At 41.2% G+C, this 14,053-nt stretch overlaps 1 protein-coding gene across 3 annotated transcripts in view; it reads right to left on the bottom strand.

Annotated features, from left to right (window-relative positions):
• MERTK (MER proto-oncogene, tyrosine kinase) overlaps positions 1-14,053 on the bottom strand; it is an 86,772-nt gene that overhangs the window by 34,972 nt on the left and 37,747 nt on the right. For 2 of the 3 annotated variants that reach the window (XM_087962075.1, XM_087962084.1), the window contains exons 9-10: positions 2,613-2,766; positions 773-929 (exon numbers count right to left, since the gene is read on the bottom strand). In XM_087962075.1, coding sequence (XP_087818201.1) covers positions 773-929; positions 2,613-2,766 — 311 coding nt within the window. The remainder of the gene's footprint in view (positions 1-772; positions 930-2,612; positions 2,767-14,053) is intronic. The other variant, XM_087962079.1, reaches the window with a different exon arrangement.

Below are 14,053 nucleotides of genomic sequence, written 5' to 3'. Positions count from 1 at the left end.
CATCTCAACCACTAGACCAAACAATGCCTAGCCAAACATATACATCTTGCCAATTTAGTGAAGGGGACATAAATTTGAGAAAATTGAATAAAAAGGTCAAGAGTTTGTATGGAGTATTTTGCAGTGAAAGTAACAAAGAGAGATTAAGTTATTTAGTGTGCACAAAGCTGTTTCTAATGCCATGAATCATGATTCACAAACATTCTGTATAGCAGGACCTCTGTTTTCTAAACTTGCTGATTATATGAATTCCCATCCTGTATTTTCTCTTACTATTTTTTCAAGCATCATTAAAGCAGCATTCATCTTATTCCAATCTTAGTGATTTTAGTAAATGAAAAGTAAGACAGTGCTCACAATCTGAAGTTGTTAGTGTAGTAATCTAGAATGTACATTTGAACATTGCCGTCTTACATTGTGGCTAAATTTGATTTTTTGTTAACCGCACTTAACTTTCAAAGAACTTTTGCTTCAAAAGAACAATCTTTGCAGTTATTCATCTTGATGAGTTGTGTCATGAGTTGTGTCATCAATACACTAGCACGACACCAGAGGTGGAATTCAGCAGGTTCTGACCAGTTCTGGAGAACCGGTAGCAGAAAATTTGAGTAGTTTGGAGAAAGTGGACATGAATATCAGCTGTCTGGGGAAGTGTTTGCCACAAGTGCCCTATCACCCATCAAAGAACTGCAAATTGATGCCTGGATTACATTTTAGAAACCATGTATCAAGGATTGAGTTTACTTATCTTGTTTTTTGTGTAGGCACTTACCCAAATTTGGTCTCCTCTGTAATTTTTTTCCTGATAATCACAGATATGTACAGGATTAGCCCAATGATGACAACTCCACATATAAATCCAAGGACTATTGTAAGTGAATCTGTATTTCTAGATTCTAGTGTTGTAGAAGGTGCAACAGATATCAAACCTATAAGAATAAGACAAGTTACAAAGAAAAGGAGACTGCCATCTTGTTATAGTTAGCGGGGAGCATTATTTGAAAATTCATGGAAGGGAGGGAGGGAGGGAGGGAGGGAAGGAATCTTTATTATAACCAAAATGTTAGAAATAAAAGGTATACTAAAACAATGAAAAGGAGAGGACTGAAGACAAATGTGATAGTTGATGTGAAAAGCATGTTATAACTCTGGGATTCATGTCTGATTTTCATAGCTGCTGCACAATATTTTGCTATGGTCTGAATTATAAATGATTTGTAATCTGAGAAAAGGTTGAATATATGAGTATTGTCAGATTGCCCATGACACTAATATAAAACAATAAATTACAGATATTTCAAAAATTCCTGTAGATCCCAAACTATCATTCCTGTAATTGTTAACTAGACAAAACAGTGCATCTTAGTGCAACATGTTTTGAACCAAAGTATCTTAAATGGACTAATGCACAGCATTCAAAATCTGGGACCTATCACTCCATAGAACTGAAATTTGGTAAATTTTATAAAATATAAAACATGTACCCCAACTTTTCAAATGTACTGCATTGAAGAATCCAATAAGGATGTATCTCTGAAACAATGATCCAGAGATTCACTAATTGTCTCATAGTAGGATAAAGTAACATGGATTGGACAGCTCTAGTTCCACATGGAGAAACATATGTCTCAAATGGAATTTTAGAACATCTTCTCTGTAGTAATGTTAAAGGGAAAATTTTATGCTTTGCCCAGAAAAAAGCTTTCATAAGTTTGGAGAATATCAGTGAGGAGGTTGGGAATTTGATTGTTTCCCCAAAACCTTTGTCACCCAAATCTATGGGTGACAAGGTATTCACTGCTACTTGAAATTCAACATTTTAAATTTTTTGGAGAAGTGTGTATTTGGTATAGTCATAGCCCAAAATTCACAGAAACCCTAATAGTTACTCACAAGTTATTATTAGTTTTGTTCTTTGACACTGTTCCAATTTAAGGAGCTATTATCAGTTGTCATTACAGTAATCCCTAACCTCAATATTTCTAACCTGAGGAGTCCAAATTCCAAAATTTCATCACCAAAATATTCAGAAAACCACAAAAGGAAACAGTGGCACTAAGCTAGCAAATAGGACATTGTGAGTTCTAGTGCAACCTTATCCATGAAGCTAACTGAGTAAACTTGGTCCAGTTATTCCCTCTTCACCTTAGCAAAATGACAATGGCAAGCCACTTCTAAAATCTTGCCAAGAAGACTACAGGGATTTGTTCAGGTGTTGCCAGGAATCAAGACTGACTTGAAAATGTCCATGTGTGTGGCATGCGCACACGTGCGCGCACACACACACACACACACACACACACCACATGCTGAGGACACTTTTTCCCCATAAAATTCAGGGCAATTGCAATGCAGTTGCTCATTTCCTGGACCTAACCTATATGGCTTTTCTAACATGTGTTTTCTTAGAATCTTCCTATAAAGATTCTTCCTACTGACTATAGCAATATAGATGCTGAGAATTTCAATTCATACTGAATTTGGAGCTTTTCATATAAAAAGCTAGTGTTCTATTGTTACACTGTGGCTACATGACTAGAATTTCAACAACTTTATTTTGCATTACTTTTGTTCTCAAACTTAACTCATATCACTGTATTGATCTGACTTACCATTGCTTGGAATGAACATTGCTACAGGGTCGCTGAAAGGCCCAACTCCACCATTAGTGACAGCAGCTACTTGCACTATGCAGGTGACATTTGTGGTCATAAATGGAATATGAATGACATTCGTATCTTTACTGGTAGAAAAAGAGTGATTCTTCTGTGAAGAGAAAAATAATTTTTATTCTATCTAGTGGACAAGTTTCATAGGTACCTGACAGTTTTGCCAATAAATGTTTGCTTTTATTTGCTTACAAATAAGCTTAACAGATACTTGCTAATACCAGCACAATAACTATATATTCATGTACAGTAACTATCTTGATAACTATAGTACTTCAAGCACTAGATAGGAACAACAAAAAAGTTGACAATGAGTTATTTAAATCTATTTCACTGTTGTTTGGAACCCATACTAAATTTTTTCCCATTGTAAACAATAAACAGCTGTGGGCGATCAAATTAACTCATTACAAATCTGTCATCTGACTGGCAGACAAAATAGTAAAAAAGTATAACTTAACATAAAAACAAACAAAGCACATTGTAGGAAGCAGTTTGTACAATTGATCTTTTTTATATTTCCATGCTCAGTCTTCTTCCCTGCCTAATTACAAAATCAGAAAATCTGTTGTTTGCTTCCATCATGCTAATTGTATAATCCCTGATGGTTTAGAACTGATGTGTCATTTAAACTGATCCTTGGTGTATTGTTTTAAAAAGAAGCAAAAAGGAATAGATTTAATTTCTACAAAATAGAAAACAGAAGAAAAAAGAAAAGAAATTGGACAGGCAAATCTGTGGGGAGTCCTAAGACAACTTAATATCAAATAATAATTTGCCAACAATCATTTGATTAACCTTCTAGAATAGTGTGCAATCTCTGCCTGCTTACTTGAGAAAAAGTCCAAGTGGGCAAAATAGAATTTACTCCTATCTACACATGTACAAGGTGAAATTGGCAAGAATACTTACTAATTGTTCTGACCCAGCCTTCGCAAGCAATGAGAAACCACTTACTCATGAGTAAAACAACCCCTTTTAAAACAGGATAGGAACATTATTTCCTAGCAGGGAGACTCCGTTGGCACCTCAAATTCACAGCAATTAAGTCCTGACAAATCTGGTTCTGGCAAAGGAATCCAACTTACTCTAGATTGAATCCAACTTCAATCTACCTCATATTGACTGGACCCTAAATGACTGTACAACTGAAATCATACACACAACCTTCTATAATGCTATTACAAATCTGGGACTGGAACAACTAGTAACCAACAACACTAGACTAAACAACTGCCTTGATCTCATCTTCTGCAATAGTTTGAATTTAATTTACGGAATACAAACTAAAGAACCCTTTTCCAGTAGTGACCACAATATGATTGACTTTTGTCTCAACATACGTCCACACAAAAATCACCACAATGATGTAATCCCCAATTGTAACTTCAAAAAGGCAACTATGATCTTATAGACAACGATCTCTCATCCCTTGATTGGCAATCTCTATTCACTGGATGCAATACTGTTGAAGACCATTACAACATATTTTTACTTGAAGTCAAAAGAGTCATCAAACTATATGTTCCAACAACAACTCCCAAAACAAAACAAAAAGCAGATTACCCATATCAATAAGGAAACTTCAATCCAAAAAGAGATCACTCTGGCGGAAAAACAAATCTGGTCACGTTGCCAATTTCAAAAACCGATACAAAAATTTATGCCACCAGATAAAGACCGAATGCACCAATTATCACATTAAACAAGAGGAAAACCTTCTAAGCACCAATTCCACCCGTGCTTTTACAATTTTGTAAACAACAAACTAAAAGACTCAAGGTCCATCCCTCCTTGATAGGACCTGATGGTAAAGACTGCAACGACGACACCATTAAATCCAACATCTTTAACACATTCTTCGGCTCAGTATTTGTAAACAGCAATGGATCATGCCCAGTATTTCCTAGCCGCACCACAGATAACAACAATGATCTAATACATATCGATTTCACAGAAGACAATGTTGAAAAATCACTACGCAATCTAAAACCATCTCTATCTATTGGACCGGATGGAATATGTGCCTACTTCTTAAGAAAGCTATCCACTGCCATAGCCAAACCTCTAAGCATAATCTTTGAAAAATCTTTCAGAACCAGCTCCTTGCCTAACCTATGGTCACAAGCCACAGTCATCCCCATCTTCAAAAAGGGAGACCCAAGCCTAGTTGAAAATTACAGGCCAATCTCCTTATGCTGCGCCACCTGTAAAGTCATGGAATCAATTATTAACCAATCCATTATCCTCCACTTAGAGACAAACAACCTACTCTCCAATAAACAATTTGGTTTCAGAAAAACTATCCTGTAATCTGCAACTCTTACACTGCAAAAACATATGGACGACACAACTCGACCAGGGCAAAGCAATAGACGCAATCTACATAGACTTCTGTAAAGCCTTTGATTCAGTGGTACACGACAAACTACTCCTAAAAATAAAATCCTATGGTATCTCTGGACAACTGAATAACTGATAGAAGCATTCCTGTCAAACAGACAACAAATGGTCAAAATCGGGAGCGCCCTATCAAACCAGTACCTGTCAATAGTGGTGTCCCCAGGGCAGTGTTCTAGGACCAACTCTCTTCATACTCTACATAAATGACCTCTGCGATCATATTAAGAGCAATTGCGTTCTTTTCGCTGATGATGTAAAGCTGTTCAATACCACAGACAATACTGCTACCCTTCAAAAAGATCTCGACTATGTATCTGAATGGTCAAACAAATGGCAACTTCAAATCTCAACAAATAAATGCTCTGTCTTACATATTGGCAAAAAATCAGAAAATAAAATACAAGCTGAATAGTCAAGAACTTGTTGATGACCCAAGCTCTGTAAAGGACCTTGGAATACTCACCTCTAATGATCTAAGTGCTAGAGCCCACTGCAACTACATAGCCAAAAAGGCATTAAGAGTTGTTAACCTAATCCTACGTAGCTTTTTCTCTGGTAATATCACACTACTAACCAGAGCATACAAAACATTTGCTAGACCAATACTCGAATACAGTTCATCAGTCTGGAACCCTCATTACGTATCTGATATTAGCACAATTGAGAAAGTCCAGAAATATTTCACAAGGAGAGTTCTCCACTCTTCTACTGCGTGTAGAATACCTTATGCCACCAGACTTGAAATTCTAGAACTAGAAAACCTTGAATTACGCCTGCCTTCGGTCTGACTTAAGCATGGTATATAAAATCATACATTGCAATGTCCTACCTGTCAATGAATACTTCAGCTTCAATCATAACAACACAAGAGCACACAATAGATACAAACTCAAAGTAAACCGCACCAAACTTGATTGCAGGAAATACGACTTCAGCAACAGAGTGGTCAACGTCTGAATACTCTACCCGACTCTGTAGTCTCTTCCCAAACCCCAAAAACTTTAACCTTAGACTGTCTACTATTGACCTCACCCCTTCCTAAGAGGTCTGTAGGGGGCAGCATAAGCACCAACGTGCCTACCGTCCCTGTCCTATTGTTTCTCTTATTCTTTTATTTTTCTTATATGTACCCATTTCATGTATTCACAACTATGTATACGCTTATACTTATTATCCTGTAAACAATTGGCAAATCAAATAAAAAATAAATAAATAAATAAATAAATAAACTTGATTGATGTACAAGGAAAAACGAACAACAACAGGCCACTCCCAAACCCCTACTATTTATTTCCCAGCCAGAGACTAGCACCTACAACTTCTTTTCCCTGAGAGCCAGCTTATTGCCTTCCGTTGCTCTCCTCTCCTCTCTAGGCATACACGCATCTGGGATGGCCAGCCCCCATCTGCTCCTCCCCATCACTGAGCTCAGATCTGCAGACAGCTACCTCTCTACCTGGGGATGGACAGAAGGCCCCGGTTCTGCATCTGCCTCTGATTCTGCTTCATCATCAGAGCCTTGAAAGGCTCTCCTCCTCATCTGACTCTTCTGCTAGCTCTGCTGGCAGCCAACAGGCCACAACACTAATGACCTGAAAATCTCAAAAAGGTTACTACTGTAATATAGTCAATGACAATATTATTTCAACAAGTACTACCTACTATATTTGTGATTTCAATGAAATCAAATAAATATTTAAGTTATATCTTTTGTCTGTCTTAAATATCACCCTGATGGAATGCCGTTTGTGAGGAAATGAGTATTTGGAGATTTCATCTACTTTCATCTAGTTTGGTCATAATAGCATCAAACAGAAAAATCTGCAAACTTAGGCATCAACCTGCCAATTAGATATGGGTTCCATCTGATAGCATTAGCACGTCCAACTTGAAATAAATTTCTGTTCCTGTAAATTTTCAGTAGAGTCTATGAATCAGCTGAAGAACTGGGGAAAAACCCAAAACAGTTCTTGTAGGTACCACCTCCTAGTAAATTGTCACCTAGTCTCCACCCTCCACATTTTCTGTGACTCATAATGCAGCTGACAAACTAGTTTAGTATGATAACATGGTTGAAGGATAGAGCTGCTACTGTTGAAGCCAGTATAAAAATTCTCTGTAAATAGGAACTAAGAAAAAATGATTAAGGCTGCAACTCTGAGAAAATAAATTTGTCAGAAAGATTTTTTCTTTTTTTATATAAATAATTTTATTTAAAATTACAGTTATACAGATTAAAAATTAATACAAAGTACAAAACATTTTAAAAGCCAGTTTGGTCTAATGGTACTACACTACTACGCTAAAATCCAGGAGACTGTGACTTCCAGTCCTGTCTTAGGCATGAAAGCTAGCTGGGTGACCTTGAGTGAATCTTGTTCTTTCAGCCCACCTCAGCTCCCAAATAGAGTTGGGAAAATTGTGGGGAAAATAGGAGGGGGAAGGAGTAAAATATGTTGTGACTTTCCCTTTATCACAAGTCTTAATAATTTTAACAGCTTGAACAACCTTCTTGTAAAATGTAGCAAACAATCTCTTTATCCATATCTCATCCCTTATTTTAAACAGATCCTTAACAGCCTGTCCTTCAGTCCTGGTCAGCAAAAGTCATAAGGGTTACCACACATAACATAATCTATCACAGATATATCAAAAAGGAAAAATTAAAAAAAAGACAGGCTGGGATTATCAGGAAAAGTATGATAAAATGGGAATAAGTAGTTTATGTCAACTTAAATAATTGCAATCAGAGGAACTTCATAAGATACAGTGATAAAAATATCCTTTCATGCTGAATATTTATTCAAAAATAAGTTCTATGTTCAATAGGATATATCCCTTTGTAAGAGTGCAAAATAAAGTATTTATCATCCACTAGAGATCATTTTTTACAAATAATTTGTCATAATTTTTTTATCTATTTTATTTATTACATTTTTATGCTGCCCATCTCCCCTGTAAGGTGACTCTGGGCAACTCTTTTTTTTTTTTTTTGGAATTTATTTATTTATTTTTATTTATTTGATTTGTCAATCGCTTACAAGATAATAGGTATAAGTATATACATAGTTATGAATACATGAAATGGGTACATATATAAGAAAAATAAAAGAAACAATAGGACAGGGACGGTAGGCACGTTGGTGCGCTTATACACGCCCCCTGTAGACCTCTTAGGAAAGGAGTGAGGTCAATAGTAGACAGTCAAAGGTTAAAGTTTTTGGGGTTTGGGGAAGAAACCACAGAGTCAGGTAGAGTATTCCAGACATTGACCACTCTGTTGCTGAAGTTGTATTTCCTGCAATCAAGTTTGGTGCGGTTAACCTTGAGTTTGTATCTATTGTGTGTGTTAAGTATGGAGAATAATGGAGACCAGACATCTGACCAGTGACTTCAAGTCTTTAATAATAGTGAAATAGAACAGAACAGAGCAAGGCTATGGGCAGCAGTAACCCTTTTATAGGGTTAGCTGCTACCTTATTAACCAATGAGATGAGCAACAAATTCCAACTAATAACCAATAAGAATTGTCCAAATAGTGGCCAATCAGGGACTAGTTCTGGCCCAATCCAAGTTGTTGTATAAGGACCAATCAAGTGTGCAGGTTTCCAAACCCTGATTTGCATTTAAGTTATTAACTTTTATTGATTCACAACACCCTCCCCTTGGGTTCCGTTTGAGGGGAGCTGTAATAAAATCCTCAAGATAGACAGGCCGTTTGGTCTGCCTGGATGATTTCGAGGCTCCACCGGTGTTGGTCTAAGGTCCGGTTCGGTGGAGCGTTTGGATGATCTTTATTAAATTCTGTTTCGCTGCACGGTGATTCCGTGCTGCTTTCACTCTGGTTGTCTCTGCTACTCCATGTTTCTTCGGGTTTTGCAGTTCGGTTTCCCGTATTAAAGTTCCCTGAAAGTCAACTCCTCCCCGCTTCGTTCCGGTGTCTCGCTGGGCCGTAGGGTTTCCGTTGGCCTGCTATTTGTCATATCAAAGTCAATTTCCTCGATATTTCCTCCCCCTTGAGTTGTTGAACCCGGGAGTCATGGGCGCTGGGTGGTAATCTCGATCGGAGTTGGTCTATGTGGCGTTTCCACACCCTCCCATCGTCTGTTAGCAGGCGGTAAGATCTAGGCCCGGTGAGGAGGGTAACGGTTGCGGGTATCCACAACGGGTCGCCGGAAAAGTTTTTGGCAAAGATTAAATCGCTTACCTTAAATTCCCGGCATTTGCTGCTGGAGCCGAAGGGCTTTTCCGGTGCGAATGCGGGTGGAGCCGGTCAAGGTGCGATCGTAGTTTCCGCCCATAAGAAGTTCAGCGGGTGTTTTGTTGGTCACGCTGTGGGCGTGATATGCTGTAACAAGAGAATTGATTGATTTTCTCGTCGATGTTGCCAATTCCATTTTGTGAAGGGTCTTTTTACAAATTGTACCATGCGTTCTGCACGCCCATTGGCCGCAGGGTACGCGGGCGAGGTTAGCGCATGGCGGATGCCCGATCAGCAAGATATTGTTCAAATGGTAACGCAGTAAACTGTGGGTCGTTGTCCGAGACCAACACGCCTGGGAACCCATGTGTGGCAAATAGTCTGTTTAATTTATTGATAACTGAGTCCGTTGTAGTTGTGTGCATTCGATGGATCTCGAGCCAATTTGAATAGGCGTCGACAGTAATAAGGAAAGTGTGTCCTTTGGTAGGCCCCGCAAAGTCAATATGAATACGGGACCATGGTCCTCTCGGAGTTTCCCATTCGGTCGGGATTGCTTTAGGCGGAGCGTTGCTGACGCCTTGGCAACGCGTTGACAAGTAGCGACCCAGGCCTCGATTCTTTTGTCGATTCCCGGCCACCAAGCGTAGCTGCGTGCAATTGCTTTCATCCGCACGATACCCGGATGTCCTTCATGCAATACCGCCAAAACAGTTTGTTGCAATTTGCTAGGGATTACAACTCAATCGCCCCACAAGATACAGCCTTTCTGGGAAAACAGCTCGGTTTGGCGGCTTTTGAAAGGCGCCCATTCCGGTGCTATTTGGTCTGTCGGCCACCCCGTTCAACCCAGCGTAGGATGTGTTGCAGAACGGGGTCACGTTTGTTTCAAAGGCAATGTCTCTAGCCGTCAATGGTGGCACCTGTAGAGCTTCGATCTGTAGTGTTGAGATGGTGGGGCTGGATCTACAACAGAGTCTGAAGCGGCGTTTGCTCAATGCATCAGCGTGGAGAATTGATTTCCCGGGCGATGTTGCAAGGTGTAGTTATAGGCCACCAAGAATTCAGACCAATGGGTCATTCTGGGGGACAATATATACGGGTTGGTTTATTACCCGCAATGATTCCCAATAGCGGTTTATGATCAGTGATTATGGTAAATGCACGGCCATAAACATATTCATGAAATCTTTAACTGCAGCCACAATAGCTAAAGCTTCTTTGTCCAGCTGACTATAATTTCTGTTCAGCTTTAGCTAAGGTTCGCGAAAAACGCAATGGGGGCTTCCGCTCCATTTGGTAATACGTGGGCCAGAATTGCCCCAACCCCAAAAGGTGATGCGTCACACGTGATAGTGAGCGGCAGAGTCTCATTGTACTGCATAAGTACAGAATCAGAAGTTAGCAATTTCTTTACTTGTTGGAAAGCATGTTGTTCCCGTTGTCCCCACACCCACGTTGCTTTTTTGTCTAATAGTCTATGCAATGGTTCAGCTACCGTTGCTTTGTGGGGTAAAAAGACATTATAGAAATTGATAAGTCCAAGGAACGCCTGTAGGTCTGCCTTGTTCCTTGGAGTGGGGGCCTTTTAATTGCCCGTAATTTGTCTTCGGTGGATGGATTCCTTGGCTGTCCAGGAGATATCCCAGAAATTCTACTTTTTCGGTACATAACTGGCATTTATCTTTTTTACTCTGAGGCCTGCATTTTGGAATCTTCGTAAAACCTCTCTGAGTCGCTTTTTCTAGAATGTCTTTGTTAGGTGCGGCGATGAGTACATCGTCGAAATATGGGACAACGCCTCTTATCCCTTGTAACAACCTTTCCATTAAACTCTGGAAGATTCCAGGGGCGACGCCACCCGAATTGGAGCCGGTTGCATTTAAATGCGCCCCTATGCATTACGATCGTTTGCGCCGGCTGTGGTTGGGTCTACAGGCAATTGTTGATACGCCTGGGCTAGATCTAGTTTGGCGAAAACTTTCCCGCCACCCAGGGAATGGAGCAAGTGTTGCACTACCGGCACTGGATATGCACTTTGCTGCAGTGCGTGGTTTAAGGTGGCCCGGTAGTCTCCGCAAATTCTCAGGGACCCATCAGGCTTGATAGGCGTCACTATCGGGGTTTCCCAACGGGCGTGGTCGGTGGGTTCCAGTACGCCCTGCGCTATTAGCTTATCGAGTTGTTCGTCGATTTTAGGCTTCAGGGCGAACGGCACCCGACGCGGCTTAAGGCGGATGGGTGCTATCTCAGGGTTCAAGTTAAACGAGATCGGGGTCCCCTTGTACTTGCCTAGTCCGTTCGCAAAACGTCTTGGAATTCTTGCACGCAGTGCTTCCTCCCAATCGCTGCTCTCGGCCCTGTGGACTCCGGCTACAGTGATTCCGAGCGGTCTGAACCATTGAAGGCCTAAAGGCTAGGCCTGTCGCGTCCACGACAGTCAGTGGTAGTGCGACGGTGCGGTCCTTGAATGAGACCTGAATCTGCGGGACCCGACAACGGGAATTCTGTTACCCTGATAGTCTTTGAGTATAACCCTTTGAGGGTTAAGGTCTTGGCGGCGAATCGTTGGAATGAGCTGTTGTAGCGTTTTCCACGATACCATCGAGAGGGAAGATCCAGAGTCCACTTCCATCACACAAGGTTTGTTTTCGATGGCGACCTTTACTCGGATTTTCCCGGCATCAAGGGATGTAGCGTGGCCTATGGTGATTGTTTGGTGGGTCTCTTCCCGCCTGGTTTCTTCGCGCCTGGTGGAAGTGGTGGACGGTTTGTTTCTGTAGGAGTGGTTTCCCCATTGGTGGTTCAATTTTTCTCGGTGTGTGCCGAAGAATCCTGAAGACTGGCATTCGGCCTGTCGGGGTTTGGAGTTCTGTTTGCTTCTGCAAACCTTTGCGATGTGACCTCGTCTCCCGCAATTTCAGCAGAGTGCGTCGAGGAATTTGCAGCCGGATCATGGGTGATTGGCTCCACAGCCGGCGCACGGTCAAAATGAGTGTTGTGTGGACTGGTCTCGCTCCGTTCGAAGTCGGTTGACCTCTTCCTCATCGCTGTCGGACGGGGACTCTAGGTCTTCGTGGTGAGTTGATACCGGGTGTCTCTCTGAGCGAGGCGAGGTATCAGTGGCGAGTTTACGTAGCGGTGCGTTGGTGCGGTGCATTCGGCCTGCCGACTTCTTGGTCGCCTCTGCTGCCGAGGCTTCTTTAAGGGCATCGGTGAGGCTGATGTCCCCCTTAGCCATAATTTTACTCTGGATCGTGCCGTCTTCTAGGCCCAGAACCAGGCGGTCCCGGAGGGCTTCTTCTAAGTCTGCGAATCCGCAGAGGCCTCCAAGGTTGCGGAGGTCCGCGATGTAATTGGCAAGGCTTTCGCCTTTCCGTTGATCCCTCTGGTAATATTCGTGTCTTCTGACTAAGGTTGGCACGGTGGGCGCGTAGTGAGCCCGTAGTAAAGGCTCGAGGACGTCCCAGTCCATCTCTTTTACCTCTGCTGGCTTGGCAAGTGACTTTGCCATTTTAAACACGGTAGGCCCGCAGTGAGTTAGAAAGATAGCTCTTTTTTTGCCGGTTGTTGCATCTTTCAAATTGTTGGTCTCCAGAAACATCTGGAACCGATCCATGTATGCTTCCCAGTCTTCGGTTTCTGGGTTGAATGGGGCGGGTGGTACGGCACCGCTGGCCATGTTGCCGTTGATGGTGCGTGTTCGAACACGTGCTCTGTTGGTTGCTCTGTAGGTTAGTCAGCTCTTCGGTCTCCGAATCCCATCCTCGTCGCCAGTGTTAAGTATGGAGAATAATGGAGACCAGACATCTGACCAGTGACTTCAAGTCTTTAATAATAGTGAAATAGAACAGAACAGAGCAAGGCTATGGGCAGCAGTAACCCTTTTATAGGGTTAGCTGCTACCTTATTAACCAATGAGATGAGCAACAAATTCCAACTAATAACCAATAAGAATTGTCCAAATAGTGGCCAATCAGGGACTAGTTCTGGCCCAATCCAAGTTGTTGTATAAGGACCAATCAAGTGTGCAGGTTTCCAAACCCTGATTTGCATTTAAGTTATTAACTTTTATTGATTCACAACAGTGTGCTCTTATGTTGTTATGGTTGAAGCTGAAGTATTCATTGACAGGTAAGTCATTGCAATGTATGATTTTATATACCATACTTAGATCAGACCAAAGACAGCGTAATTCAAGGTTTTCTAGGTCTAGAATTTCAAGTCTGGCGGCATAAGGTATTCTACAACGAGTAGAGGAGTGGAGAACTCTTCTTGTGAAATATTTCTGGACTTTCTCAACTGTGCTAATATCAGATACGTAATGGACATGAAGACTTTTTCTTTTTATCTAAATCCCATTGTGGTTACAGTAAAGACCTTACGTAATTTCGTTGGGATTGGTTTCTTTCTTAGAAACAGTGGTTGCAGCTCAGAACTCTGTTTGGAACTGTATCTATCTACCCAGAAGACAATGGGAAACTGAAAGAATTGTGTATGCTTTAAAAATAATTTGGAGGAAGTGCTTCAGAACTCACATAAGGTTCTTTCACAACAGTTGTCTGAAAGAAAGTGCTACTACTTTAACAGTCCTAACCACTGACTCCTTAAAGCAGCAGCTGTTTTTTTCCCAGTTTCACATTGAAGGCTGAGAAAAGCTGAGCTGCTTTAAACCAGGGGTCGTCAACCTTTTGGACCTCAGGGACCACCAAACTCATAATTTTAGATCCCAGGGACCACTAACCGGTTCTGTGGGCATGGCCTAATTTGTGGGTGTGGC

The sequence above is a fragment of the Notechis scutatus genome, chromosome 1 (assembly GCF_049901735.1).
Source record: "Notechis scutatus isolate UNSWTSFEM ecotype Mainland chromosome 1, rNotScu1.2, whole genome shotgun sequence".
Lineage (NCBI taxonomy): Eukaryota > Metazoa > Chordata > Lepidosauria > Squamata > Elapidae > Notechis > Notechis scutatus.
Note: the sequence above shows the minus strand (reverse complement) of the source record. Positions and strands in the feature narration are given on the sequence as shown.